Raw genomic sequence first — 12977 nt, 5'->3', positions numbered from 1 at the left:
TAAAATCGCCAATGCCTTCTGACAACAACCGTCTCTTAAATGTTGTTTATTTCACTCAAATAGCATTAAAAAGCTTATTTTCTCAGGCTAGAACAGCCAGTGCACATGCACGGTCCTAAGCGCAAGTCTCAGAACGCTGACTGTTTCTATAGCATCCGGGACTTCTAACAGCAGCTGCAGTGATGTAACGACTTTTCCAATTCGCGATTGGCTCTTTTACTCAGAAGGTGGGGCTTTGTCCCCATTCAAAACTATAAGAGTCTTGGGTTATTCTATAGTCTTTGGTTTAATCACTGTTCTGTACTGCTTTAACTGATGCACGTGAACACACCATTAACACATAAACCCTTGAGAGGTCAGAGATTGTAGATTTTGCTGTGCACACACACACACTTATTGTTGTTGCTTCATTTTAATAAAAATGAGGCTGTTACAATTTTTACAGATGTTACTCTTTGATAATGAATAATTTTCAAATTTACATCTGCATCCTAAATCAAGCTACTATTACTGTCGACTCAAGCTACTGTCAAATGTGCATTTCTAAGAGACAAAAATACATAATATTATTAATATTGCAGCCTGCACTGCATACTGTGCAAGTCATCAAAGTCAGGGACACAACCCTGTTTCATGATTTGAAACAATATTACTCATTAAAAGATGCAGATACTAAGACATACATTTTTCTATATTGACATTTATTTTGTTAAGGAAAAATTACTTTAAAAGTCGTAAAAAACGTGAAGTGTTTGTCATGTTCTGACCATAAAGAGTGGTTTAAAACCACAATTAATGATTAAATCTTAATGATTAAAAATCTACCTTTAAACTTAAGAATTTATCATGATAATTATCAATATCGACTAATATTAAAAATGTTATTGTGTTAATTCTTTGGGCCATATCTCCAAGCCCTACCTTCCAACATGACAGTGACCCAAAACACAAACAGCAAAACTGAGCACACATTGGTTGAGGGGGAAAAGATGAATGTCCTTGCATGAACTTATCAGAGCCCAGACTGGAATGACTTGATGAATGCAGTCCGCAAACAGTCACCATCAAATTTACCTGAACTTGAGCAGTTCAGCAAAGAAGAGTGGGCAATACCATCAAATCTCTCAATATTTACAAAAGGTATCGATACTTTCAGATTTGGGTAGGATTGTAGTGGTTCTTAATTTCACAAAAGTGAGTTCTCTGTATAGGGAAATGGATGACTAATAGCTGTCTCTCAGTCCCTTTTGATGACGTGTCCTTGGTTCAGGTAAAAGAGATTGTGGTTCCCAGAACTCTTGGTTTGATGCCAAGTGTTTTGAAAAAACAGGTCTGTTCATTGCCTCTCATTAGATCATGTTAAAGCAATTAGCTATTAAACGTTATTTGTACCAAAATATATTAATGTGATAAATTAATGTTTAAATAATCAGAAAGTGAAGGTGTTTTGTTTTTTGTTTTTTTCTAATAGGGTGGTGGTGGGTCTTTATTGATCAGAGAGGGGTTATGGGGAGACTCAAACCTGCACTTTTGTAATAGCTAAGCCACAGTTCCAGCTCGTTTTTGTCAGTAATTAAGTTAAATACAGAAAGTACACGCGTCACTTCATGACACACGTTTTTTTCCACGTGTTACTGCACTTCACATTCAGTGATGCCAGGACTGTCGGTGTCTAAGTAATTTGCATGTGCCTGTGTGTTTGCATTCCAGGTTTTGCCGTGGCTCACGTTTCCCAGAACAACCCCACATCAGCCTCCTCCTCCACCTCATCTGCCTCTAGTGACCCCACCGGCCCCTCTGACTCGGTCACAGCCAGCAACGTATCCACACACACGGTCACACACAGTCAAACAGGTAACACACACACTCCACATTTGCCTCTCCCTTCTCTACTTTGCTTAACCACTCTATTTTACTACCAACTGCTTTCACTGAAATACCAAAACACTTCATGCCTGCTGCTACATAAGCATCCTCTTTGCATAGAAGCAGACTGCGCAATCATTTTTGTTTTTCTCACTGTAGATCAGACAACCTTTTTATTAAATCTCCTAAGCCAATTTGTACTTTCACGTAGCACTTGGCGAGTGGTCATTTTGGTTCCTGCCGATATCACAGTGTCAGTTGTATTGTCACAACCCTAGAAATGCAGATTACTGTATTTTGATTCTTGATAACTACACGCTCAGAACTTCACAGCTCGTGCAGTCTGATTCCTTTTTTAGTTCTTCAAGTGGTTGTGAAATTTCGTGAAATTTCATGTTGACTTCATCCTTTTGAGCACATGCCAGACAGCCAGTTTAGTCAAATTTGGCGAAACAAGAAAAAACGTAATTCCCTGGTAAGCTGTGATCAAGTAGATGTTTAAATGGAAATCTATTTTATGACTGTTAGCTAAATATTCCCCCAAAGGGCCTCTTAGGAATTGATGGCTGAGTAGAACAAGAGCCCCTGAGGGACTTTGTTCACCTCTAAAGGTCTGTATAGTCTATGGCTGCTCTATTTATCTCTGCCTCCTACACTGCATCTGTCAGCAATGATCAGTGGTGGTCAGTCGTGGTTTTGGAAAAACCTGAAAGCTCATAAAGTCTTCACACCACAAGAGCCCAGGAACCAATCTGGTAGCTGATTCTCTGAACAGAGGAGTGGAGTCTTGTGGCCTCTGTGAAATCTCCTACAGATTTCTATTTTGTGGCGGAGGAGTTTAACTAATACGGTCATGGGCTTTTTTCATTTCTTTCATTATGCATCTCTTTTCCTTCTATTCTCTGAATCACTATGATGATCTGTTTTGAAATACAGTGACCTTTTGGAGTTGTCTGGGGTGAAACCGTCCATATCATTTAATAATCTCTTTGATCTCATTTTTGGACAAAGAGTTTTCTAAAGTCACTGTTTGAATACGCTGTTTGAATAAGGGCACGGTCACAATCACCCGAGTGCAGCAGTGTGAGCTGACCACATTCATTGTTAGTTAATGCCTCGTGGGGCGGCACATCTTTGTAGAGAAGTTCTTAGAAACGGTGGCAGATGACGTATTGTTTTGAAGGTGTGGATTTGTGGTGAGACTTGCAACCATTTCTCCCCTCGATCTCTGTCATAACAGACATGTATCACATTGTGGTTGCACGTATTCAACCTGCATAGAGTTAAAGTCAACAGGAAATCCAACTTTCTTAAAGTTTTGGGGTTCCAGAAGTTAAAAGACAGACCTACTTAGAGTTTCAAGTTGAGAAAAGCGATGGTGTATGATTTCGTTGAAGTAATCTGTTTGCATTATATGAACTTATATTGAAAATAATCGTGTTTAACAGTTGAACTTGAGGTTTAAAAACTACATTACCCATTATGCTGTACAGAAAAGTCCACAAGTCAGAGAATCTCACTTATATTTTTGCATAGTTTTTATTTAGATATTTAGTCATCATTTGCAGTGCTTCATGGGTTTGCTTCAAATAAAAGTTTGTACTGTTGTGTGATTGGTTTGGATCGTGGCTTATAACACTTGAACTAAGACTCTAAATTCCCTGTGGAAAAAAAGATGGAAACCAAACTCCAGGAATCAGTGGGTGAACACGAATTTATTCAAAGGTGCATGATCCCTGAGTTCATTTAATTCCAAATCTGAAGAATAGTGAAAATAATAAACATGCACCACTTCTCATAATTCTTGTCCCGCATTGCTTTATATCATGTCATAGAAGTAAAATGGGTTGAGGAGAGAATAGAACCAAAACATTTTGTAGTCTAGACTCAAACCAGAACTGGAGCCAGGGTGCTAACCAATGCACTTCATTGAACTATTCTGTTTTAAATCCAGCCGTCACCATAACTCTGCTTTGTTGTTTTTCTATGTAGATATACAGTAGTGTGCTTTGCATGTTAACGTAATTGATAATGATTGATACTATCCTATGGCTGTAGGTTTTGCTCCATGTACTCTTCAGATTAGATGCTAAATGCATTAGTCAGTAGGATGCGTTCTTATCTGTCCTTCTGTTCTCTAGTCAGGTCTGGCAGGGAAGGCCGAAGGTGCGTGTTTTCTCTGTCAGAAGATGACAGGCACGGTGGAGAGTGGGTTTAGAGCTCCCTGCACACATAACAGGCATGTCTGTGTGACACTGATGCAAAGTGGACCCCTTAGTTTCCAGTGACTTGCATTGTGCTATTAAATACTAAAGCTTTGTGTGTGTGTGCACTTGGTAAGCCTGATAAAATTCAACTGGTCAGGAAACGATTGAGATTAGTTGATAACCCAAAAATAACAGATTTTTTCATTGTATGTCCGAATGAGTCTAAATGCTGCAATTAATCAATAAAGACCAATAAAATTAGCCAAGTTAGGCTTTGCAGTGTATTAATTTAAAGTTAATAGTGAAGTGATCAGTATTTATAAATACAGTGTTTATTAAAAAAAAAATACAGTATTTATAAAAGTTGTGAACCCTCTCTTTAAAAGTGCATGACATTAGCAAGTGTGGCTTAGCTGATGAAATCCAAAGGCTCGGTGAATTAATGCCTCCTCAGAGTGAGAAAGCACGGTATCCTGTATTTTTTTTTTTTTTTTTTGTCTTTATCCTATCACTTCCAAGGCTCTCTGCCATTCATGTTCCTCCATTTGCGTTCATATTTGTATTCTTAGCGGAGCGCTTCACACCAGTCTGACTCACAGTCTCACCATTGACATGTCTGAAGCTCCTCCCACTTCCCTCCTAGGCTTAACCCATCAGCAATTCTTAACATGTGGCATGAATTCTATTATCTGCACCTCTCACATAGTCTATGATTACTTTATCTATTCTATCTAGCCATCTATCGTCTGACCTATGTCTAATTCTAGCTGTCTCTCTGTCTTGTCTATCTATTTATCTATCCAACCATCCATTTTTCTCTGTATGTCTGTCTGGCTTTCTGTCTATATATCTACCTGTCTACCTGCCAAACTATTTAGCAATATATCAATCCATCCAACTATACATTTGTCTGTCTCTCCATATATCTATCTATCTAGCCATCATTTTACCTATCTATCTGTATGTAGCTAATAGCCATCTATCAATCCATCCTCATCTGTATACCGAACATCTCAGCAAACTCACATCTATGTGTCACAGCACACACAAGCACAAACAGCCTAACAAAGCTGACATTCTCCTCCTGAACACTGGGTGCAGTTCTCCCTTTGTGTGGTTTGTATGTTCAGTATGAATAGAGGTTTTCTGCATGTGTGTAATTCCCATCCCCTTCTCCATAAGTCAGGAGAGGCATGTGTGGAACTAACTGGTCCTGCCCTCCCTGTTTCAGGACTCACCCTGGCGCCTAGCCTCACCCCTGCACCGCAACCCACCATCTCCCTACTGTCTGACAATGATGCTGAAACACTGAGCGTGGACTCCCTGACGCTGCTGCCCCCCTCTGCCCCGCCTCGCCTGCGCTCCTTTAGCACCCAGTCCTCTGTCCAGGACAGGGAAGAGATGGCGGTTGCCGGTCAAGAGGAAGATGACGACACGGGAGCGACAGACTCGCAGACTCAAGAAAACAAGAAGGATATTTCAGTCATCCCAGAGGAAGATGAGCCATCCCCTGAGTCTGGGCCATTGCTTATGGTGGAAACTGAGGATTTGGCACAGGTACAGAGGGAGGAGCCTGTGACTCAGCCCGAGAGAAACTCTATAGCCGTCACTTCCGACCAAGAGAATAACCCAGACCTGGAGGAGGAGACCGCGATAGACTGAAATGTCTACTGCAACTCAAATTAAAAACTAAAATGTACTAAAGAAATTTGGGCCAGGTTGCTAAAGCAAGAAGCGCATGTTAATGTTGATTGCTCAATGTGAGCATGACCGATTCTGGTTTGCAACTAGATAGTTTAGCTAGTTTGCACATCATTTCAGCTTTGGTGACTCAGGCCCTCAATTGTATCTTTGTCTATTTGCCGACTGTGTTAACACAGCGGTTACCAGTACTTCTCCTTACAACAAGACCATGATGCATTTCAGAGGAGGCCGGCACTCTTAGAACAGTAACATTATTGTTTTGTCACGAGTGCTGCTTTAAAGCACAGTCTTTTTTCTGTCGTGCGTTATTCTTTCTGCTCTGGTGCTGAGGTGATCGTGACTGTTTTGTGATTGTGTGCGAATGTTGGAGTGTGTGTGCGATTGGTTTTATGATACTGAGCAGATGGAGAGGAGAAGGCGTGTTTGTATAAATCTGTAGTGGGGAAAGCCCGCTTGATTTCACCAGTCTTAACACTGAGGAATGTACAAAGACTTCTGGGTCTATCCAGCGGTGCTCTTTTCTGAAGGTATATTTAGTTTCGTCTGAACCTTCATTTTCACTTCAGCGATTTGAAAAATGCCCTTTTGTGTCATTCTTCGGCGATTGTGAGGAACCGGTATGAGCTTCAAGTAACCCGTTTGAATTCATCACTGCATTTGAGATCATTCAACCCATGAACGCTTGCTCCATCAAGCGTTTTGTATAAAAACCGCTGACTCACTTATATCAGTCACGGTTTTTCATCAGGTGAACGAACCTGATGTCATCGAGTTTCATTCCTAAGCGTTTATGTCACTGCCGCACCTCTTTCTGGAACATTTTTTAAAATCTGCCGACGCACAGGATGAATTTCCCCGTTTTCATTCATGTAGTTACTGCTTAAGTACCACTCAAGTGGTCTCCTTGCTTTTTAAAGCTGAGGCAACTCATCCATTTTTTAGGTGCGTTTTAATGTTCTTTAACACTTGATATTATAGATTTCATCAAGAGCTTGTGCTGGACACACATAATTAAAGCTGGGTGAGATGTGTTTGTGGTTTCGTTTTCCTTTGGTGTGCAATAACAGCTATTCAAGACTCCTTTATTTCACTTACAGACTCAAGTAGTTGGTCTACCATCACTAATGGACTGAAATGGAAAATTAATTTTGGGTTTATAGACTGTAGCACATAGAAGGGATTCACACACCCTTGCGGTGTGGCACTGATGCAAATCTGTGGTAACCGTGACTGGGAGTTTTTCTTTCCAAACCAAGGCACTCAGATTCAAGCTTTATCGGCGGAGTTCGTAAAATATTACCTTTAAAGCAATACGATTTATTCTGCATATATCAGTATTTTGAGGTTAAATTCATTGTCGAGAAGTGTGGGGGGGGGGGCTTCATAGTTTGTACACAGTGTAAAGATTTTTTTTGATCTAATGTTATAAATAATTGACCAACTGGAGCTATCAAAGTCATGCAATAAATTATTCTGATGTACATTTTGTTCGCCTAACCTTGTTTTTCATCTTTTAAATGAGTTTTATAATGAAGCAGCATCTCGTCAATCATTAAAGTGCCTTAAAATCTTTCCTCTCACACTGTTTGTTTATAAATGTCCTGTTCTGGTGAAATATCAGCAAGCCTACTTCATTCCCGATAGTCATCGTTTCCCAGAATAGGTGGGTTTCTCAGTGTTTGGGTCTCTTGATGATTAAGGGGAACTCTTTCTGGAATCCAGTTCTGCTTGTGATTGGTAAAGAAAAAAAATATATATATAAGTACCATTTTTGCAACTAATGCATGTGTATTGTAATACTGTGATGACAAAGCCACATTCCCATGGAAGGGGAAACTGCAAATATGAATTAAATTTGAGGTGATTTTTTTTTTCTTACTGTGCAAAGTTGGCTGCTTGTTGGGAAGTTATTTCTCTCAGTTGATTTTCCATGCAAGTGTATGTTAATCACTCCAAGAAAATGGAAGGGAATTTTTTTTTTTCTCCAGAAACCAGTGATGGATCTGTGCGATGCTGAGAAAAATGCAATTTCTGTTTATTTATTTGCTCTGTGTTTTCCCAGAGACTTACCATTAATTTAACCCCCCGCCCCCACCACCACCACCACATCCTCACTTCCCACAATTGCTTCATATGAACAGGTTTTCAAGCAAGGAAATTCACAATAAATTGACAAAATTCAACAATCTACATAATTCAAGGGTCCTACTTCTGCTTGTCGCCAGATCCTCCTCGACTGAAAATAAATGCCATGCAGTAATATGTCATGAACTGCTTTCAATTCAATATCAATAAGCGTTTCTGTGAACAATTAGGCTGTGATGGCCATCTCAATGTGTGTCAGTTTGGCAAAGTTTGGAAAGCATCTGTTAAATGAACCAGCATGACCTTGATCTTCAGTGTGGTTCCTCTGGTCTGAGAAACAGGTTGATATGAAGCTTATTAAGAGCACTATATATGGATGCGCGCAGACGGTCTCATGAGAGTCTCATTGGCGTGTTCTACAGAGGTCTCGTCTCATGCCTTCTGCGGAAAGCTGCGTCCCAGGGGTGATATTTCTGAAGAACTCTTACTAGCTTGTGTGAATTACATGGCATCTGCCTGGGACGAGCCATGTATGACCTGCCACAATACAGCACCTTGCATTTTGCCTTAAGTACATGAGATGGTGATGTTGTTGCTAGCAATGCATTGCAAAGCCTTTAAGATTATCCTTAACAATGGGTAGAGTTGTACACTTGTATATTTGACCGAATTTTAATATCGCGTGAAAAAAATTTACATTTAAATTTGGTTGACGCTGACAATGTTTAATTAATAGATATTTTGTTTACTACAAACTTTTTTTTTACACCAAAATCTGGTCGAAAACGTGTTTTTGGACCCCCTGCAGTACCTCCACCGAGACCCTAGGGGGCCGTAAGCCCTTCATATGGAACCTTACATGTGAAAATACAAAATGTATATATATTTTTTACTGATACTTATCAAACCATCTTAAACCCACCTGTCTGTATGGAAAAGGGGGGCGAGGAGATTACTGAAAGGTCGTCTTTGTGTTCTGTTAATGTGAAACAGGTTTATCTTTGTGAATCAGTGAATTGGAAGTCCTGCCCACATAGTCTTAGCGGAGAACATGGGGACCTTCTACCTTGATGTGGGATGGCAGGAGATGAGTGTTGTCATAGTAACCATGATGTGGTGTAGCCATATCACTTGCCTTCCTGGAATATAGCTTTGTGGTCTGAAACATTGTCAATTTACAAAAACCACTCCCAGGGGGCTTCAGCATCATAACCATAAATAGATTTTAAAAAAAGTTTACTCGTGGGTAACGTGTTTCCAGAGCAACGTCTAAATAGTCAATGAGTAGGTTTTGGTGTAGTGCGCAATGATAGCTACTTGCCTTTTAAATTTAGAAATCAATTAAACCGAAGAAAAGGTTGGTTAACTCTTATTTCAGTTTGTTTTACTTTATTTGAGTCTTTGAGAGTTCCCCATTTCTGCGTGGATAGGTTGAGGTCGAGCACTCCGAGCTCAAACCAGGGCTGATTCTGTGAACAGATTACCCACACAGGCTTGTGTGTGTGTATATCTGTCGGTGTCTGCGTTTTGGAGGGGAGCGTTGTGGTTCCAAAAGGAAATACACTGCTCAGGAGTGTGTACATGTGTGTACATTTGCATGTTTGTGTAAATTGAGGCCAGATGCAGTGGAGATTAGGGGCTCTTCAGGGAAACACAACTGTCTGTTTTCCTGGAAGTGACTATGCACTTTCACGTGTATTAATCGGCACAGGCGGCTGATGGAAGATCGACTGATTAACCCTTACCGCATCCACCAGTTCACGCAGTCAACCTCAGCCACCTATCGAAATAGTTTGTGTCAAATTTAAACATAGGAACTAGTTAATCAATAATCTGGATTGGGAAATTATTTGATAAATTAGCCAACCGGGCATGAATGATTTCCCCCTCATTTCCACAATATAACATAAATTCATTAGAATCAGGAAGGGTTTCTTCCCCTCTAAGATAAGCTTACTTGTAATAAAGCTTGCTTCCTTTACACGTCTGAACTTTGACATGTTTCCTCCAATGTTTTGCTAATGATTGATTCGAATCTCTCCATTTAGCCAGAAAACAGCTCATTCCCATTGTTTTATGGAGGAGGAATCATTCAGAACGGGGTCTGACAGCGACTAAAACTCAGTCTGAGTGTTTTGACATCTCGTCAGAGTCTTATCTGATGACTGCGCAGTGCAGATCACATCCTTCAGCCTCGAATGGAATTTCAAGCAGTGATCTAAAGTTTACGTGAACCCCTGATGCCAAGTATTGTTTTGTTCTTAGTCATTTTTCTGCGTAAGCCTGTCAGATGTGTCGCAGAGTTTTATTGATACCACGTACGCGCGTCTCTGGAGATCACAGGCTCCTCCCCGTCACACTCCATCAGTCCTCACAACCCACTTCATTTCTTGTAAATGTCTGTCTGGGCCATAAGCAGTTTACGGTCACCACAGCTCCGCCCCTCAACCACGCTACTACCTAGATTAATCAGCCTGGTTCACTACAGAACGTCTGGTCTGAACTTCCTGTAAGTCCGTGTCTATGTGTCATTTCAGGAATTCAGGTACACTAAGCCCGTAATCTAGTAAAATATATCATAGCTTGAACATGACTTTTCAGATTCTACGATAAAGGTGGGTTTCGTGGCCATGGATTAAGCTAAAATATAAATCTTCAGTCCTGTTAGACTAGGGTGAGGTTCAGTTTGTATGTGGGAAACATCTCGCCTATAGTGCATAAGCACTTCAAGATCGTTTGAAATGTCATCTGAGATTTATTTAGTTTAGTTTAGTGTTTTGTATGTTGTTTAGTGTAGGTTGTTTATATAAAAACTATTATCAATATCGAGAGAAAGGTTCTTGGCTACAATCTAAAAATTTGATAATGTTTCTGTTTAAAAATTTAAAAATTACATTTAAATTAAAATTTATGCATTTAGCAGACGCTTTTATCCAAAGCGACTTACAGTACATTCAGGCTATCAATTTTTACCTATCATAAAAAAATAATAATAATAAATAAAAACTATTGAAGCACTTCCATTTAGATCTATGAGTGTATGAATCCCCCAACCACAACAAAAAGTAAAGATTGAGATGTTTTAAGTTGTTTACAAATATATTTATTATTTTTATAAAAACTACTATCTTGAAATATAGCTGTCTGCATGGCAGAAATAGAATCAAAGGAACACAATATTCCCATATAGTGTAAACATTCACAAACAATGTAAACTTTCATTGTGCAGTGTTCAAGTCTAATATTCCAGAATGTGCTACAGTAGGATTCCTGCGTCCTAAAACAGAGCAGGACCACGAGGAGTCCATCAAGTATCTCCAGAATATTCCAGCAGCGCTTTAATGCAATGAGTCCGGTCTTCATAGCGGATGAGGGAAGGCATGGAGGAAGTCTTTGAGGATCGGGTGCACAGGGATGCGGTCGATGTCTTTTCCACCGCATGTTTCGATAATCCGTCTGCGGCACAGCTGCTGCAGAGACTCCACCGGTTCTTTCCTGTAGGGCCTGACGAGACTCTTCTTCGGGGAACTGATGTAGTGCTCCAGCAGTTTGAAAAGACAGTCAAAAGATTGCTTGCTGCCAGTCAGACTGAATTTGGAATTCTTGAAGATAATCCGGACGCTGACGGGACCGTTGTGTGTTGTGTAACTCAGTGAAAAGAATACGTCGCTCTGACAACTGTCCCGGATCAGGAAAGTTCCGACTGGCTCTTTTTTCAGCTTCTGATGTGCTTCCTCCACAGTCATGGGACCCCAATAGAAGCCACTCTCCTCTAGCATTGAGGTGGTCTTTGCAATGGTCTTGAAGTCTCTGGCATAGTTGAAGGGCTTGAAATGTGTCTGGATAACCGCTGCCTGTGGACTGGGCCTGGACCTTTGAGACTGGGAGACCTCTGGGGAGGCTTCTGTCCTCGCTTGGGGTTCTTCTGTGCCTTGATTCCCTTCCACTGAACTGTGTGCCACCATCCTACAGGAAAGACCAACCAGTGTGGTCTTCCATACCGTACCACAGGAAGGTCATCTAGATGAGACTCATCTGTCTGTTGAAGAGCAAGTGAAGAACAGAGTTAATCAGTGGCCTTTCTGAGTCAGTCACATGGTGTGCTGAACATCACACAGGCTCCAATACACTCGCTTGTTTCACAGCAACTTCGATTCAGTCATCAGGATTTAAATCTAAAAATGACTAATCCTGTTCACTTCATCATCAAGGCGTTTAGTGTTTGAGTTTATTTGATCTCACTTTTATTTAAAAGAATGTAATAGAAGTTTATTTTTATACGTTTTTTTTTTTTACAAAAAGCTTTATAAATTATTTTAAAATTCTAAAGTTTACTTCATACGTGTTATTATAAGCGTTACGTGATCAAGAACAAGACGTTCTTAAATTTGGCCCTCGGTACATTTTTAAACATTTCGAGTCTGTTGAATCGTTCTTAGAATTAAAACTTTAGCTGCGATCTTACCGTTTTAGCGAATATTCAATCCAAGAGCAGTCAGTACAACTTTGCCTCGGACAAACTCTCGTCGCCGCTTCCAAAATCAGCTTTTTTTTAACTCCCATTGATTTATTCCACCGTTATATCTCCATAGAGAGTTCCACAGCGCGAGACAGAAACTCCGTGCGCTTGCGTTCAGCTCGTTCTAATGTCAGAATGAACTGCCAGGCGCTTTGAGAGCAGCACATTTAATGCGAACAGCTCCGCCCATTTCCCCGAACCCTTTCACTTTCAGGTTTTCTCTGAAATCAATTCAGGGTTAGCCACGCCTACCTGAAGTGGTGCGTCTGTTCTTTCACTTCTCTTCTAAACATTTCTGCATGTCCAAAGAAAGGTCTATAAGAATACCAAGAATATTACAATTTATTGGAATGAATAATACATATGATCAACTAAGGTCTAGGGCCACATAAATCTCCTAATATGTGTGTGTGTGTGTGTGTGTGTGTGTGTGTGTGTGTGTGTCTATGGTGAGCGTGATTTCACTAAGTACAACATGTTCCTTGATCAACATCCTTGTTGATCCTGGAACAACATTCCAATTGAAATATAACTTTCAGGAAATATCCGTTTTAGGCTTTAAATCAGGGTTAGGTGCTTCTACACTCTTGTTAATC

The 12977-nt window shown here is 40.2% G+C and overlaps 2 protein-coding genes across 4 annotated transcripts in view; one reads left to right on the top strand and one right to left on the bottom strand.

The window, feature by feature from the left end:
• LOC127948552 (protein CLEC16A) overlaps positions 1-7263 on the top strand; it is a 56793-nt gene extending 49530 nt beyond the window's left edge. For all 3 annotated transcript variants that reach the window (XM_052545037.1, XM_052545029.1, XM_052545046.1), the window contains 2 exons: positions 1711-1854; positions 5305-7263. In XM_052545037.1, the coding sequence (XP_052400997.1) occupies positions 1711-1854; positions 5305-5735 (575 nt within the window). In that variant the 3' untranslated portion in view covers positions 5736-7263. The remainder of the gene's footprint in view (positions 1-1710; positions 1855-5304) is intronic.
• A 3679-nt stretch (positions 7264-10942) lies between these two features.
• Positions 10943-12602, bottom strand: LOC127948604 (suppressor of cytokine signaling 1-like). Its single transcript, XM_052545165.1, has 2 exons — positions 12328-12602; positions 10943-11901 (listed from the first exon to the last, which is right to left on the bottom strand). The coding sequence occupies exon 2, from the start codon at positions 11825-11827 to the stop codon at positions 11222-11224; it is 606 nt and encodes a 201-aa protein (XP_052401125.1). The 5' UTR covers positions 11828-11901; positions 12328-12602; the 3' UTR covers positions 10943-11221.
• Positions 12603-12977: the final 375 nt, after the last annotated feature.

The sequence above is a fragment of the Carassius gibelio genome, chromosome A3 (genome assembly GCF_023724105.1).
Source record: "Carassius gibelio isolate Cgi1373 ecotype wild population from Czech Republic chromosome A3, carGib1.2-hapl.c, whole genome shotgun sequence".
Lineage (NCBI taxonomy): Eukaryota > Metazoa > Chordata > Actinopteri > Cypriniformes > Cyprinidae > Carassius > Carassius gibelio.
This window is presented reverse-complemented; position numbering and strand designations above follow the sequence as displayed.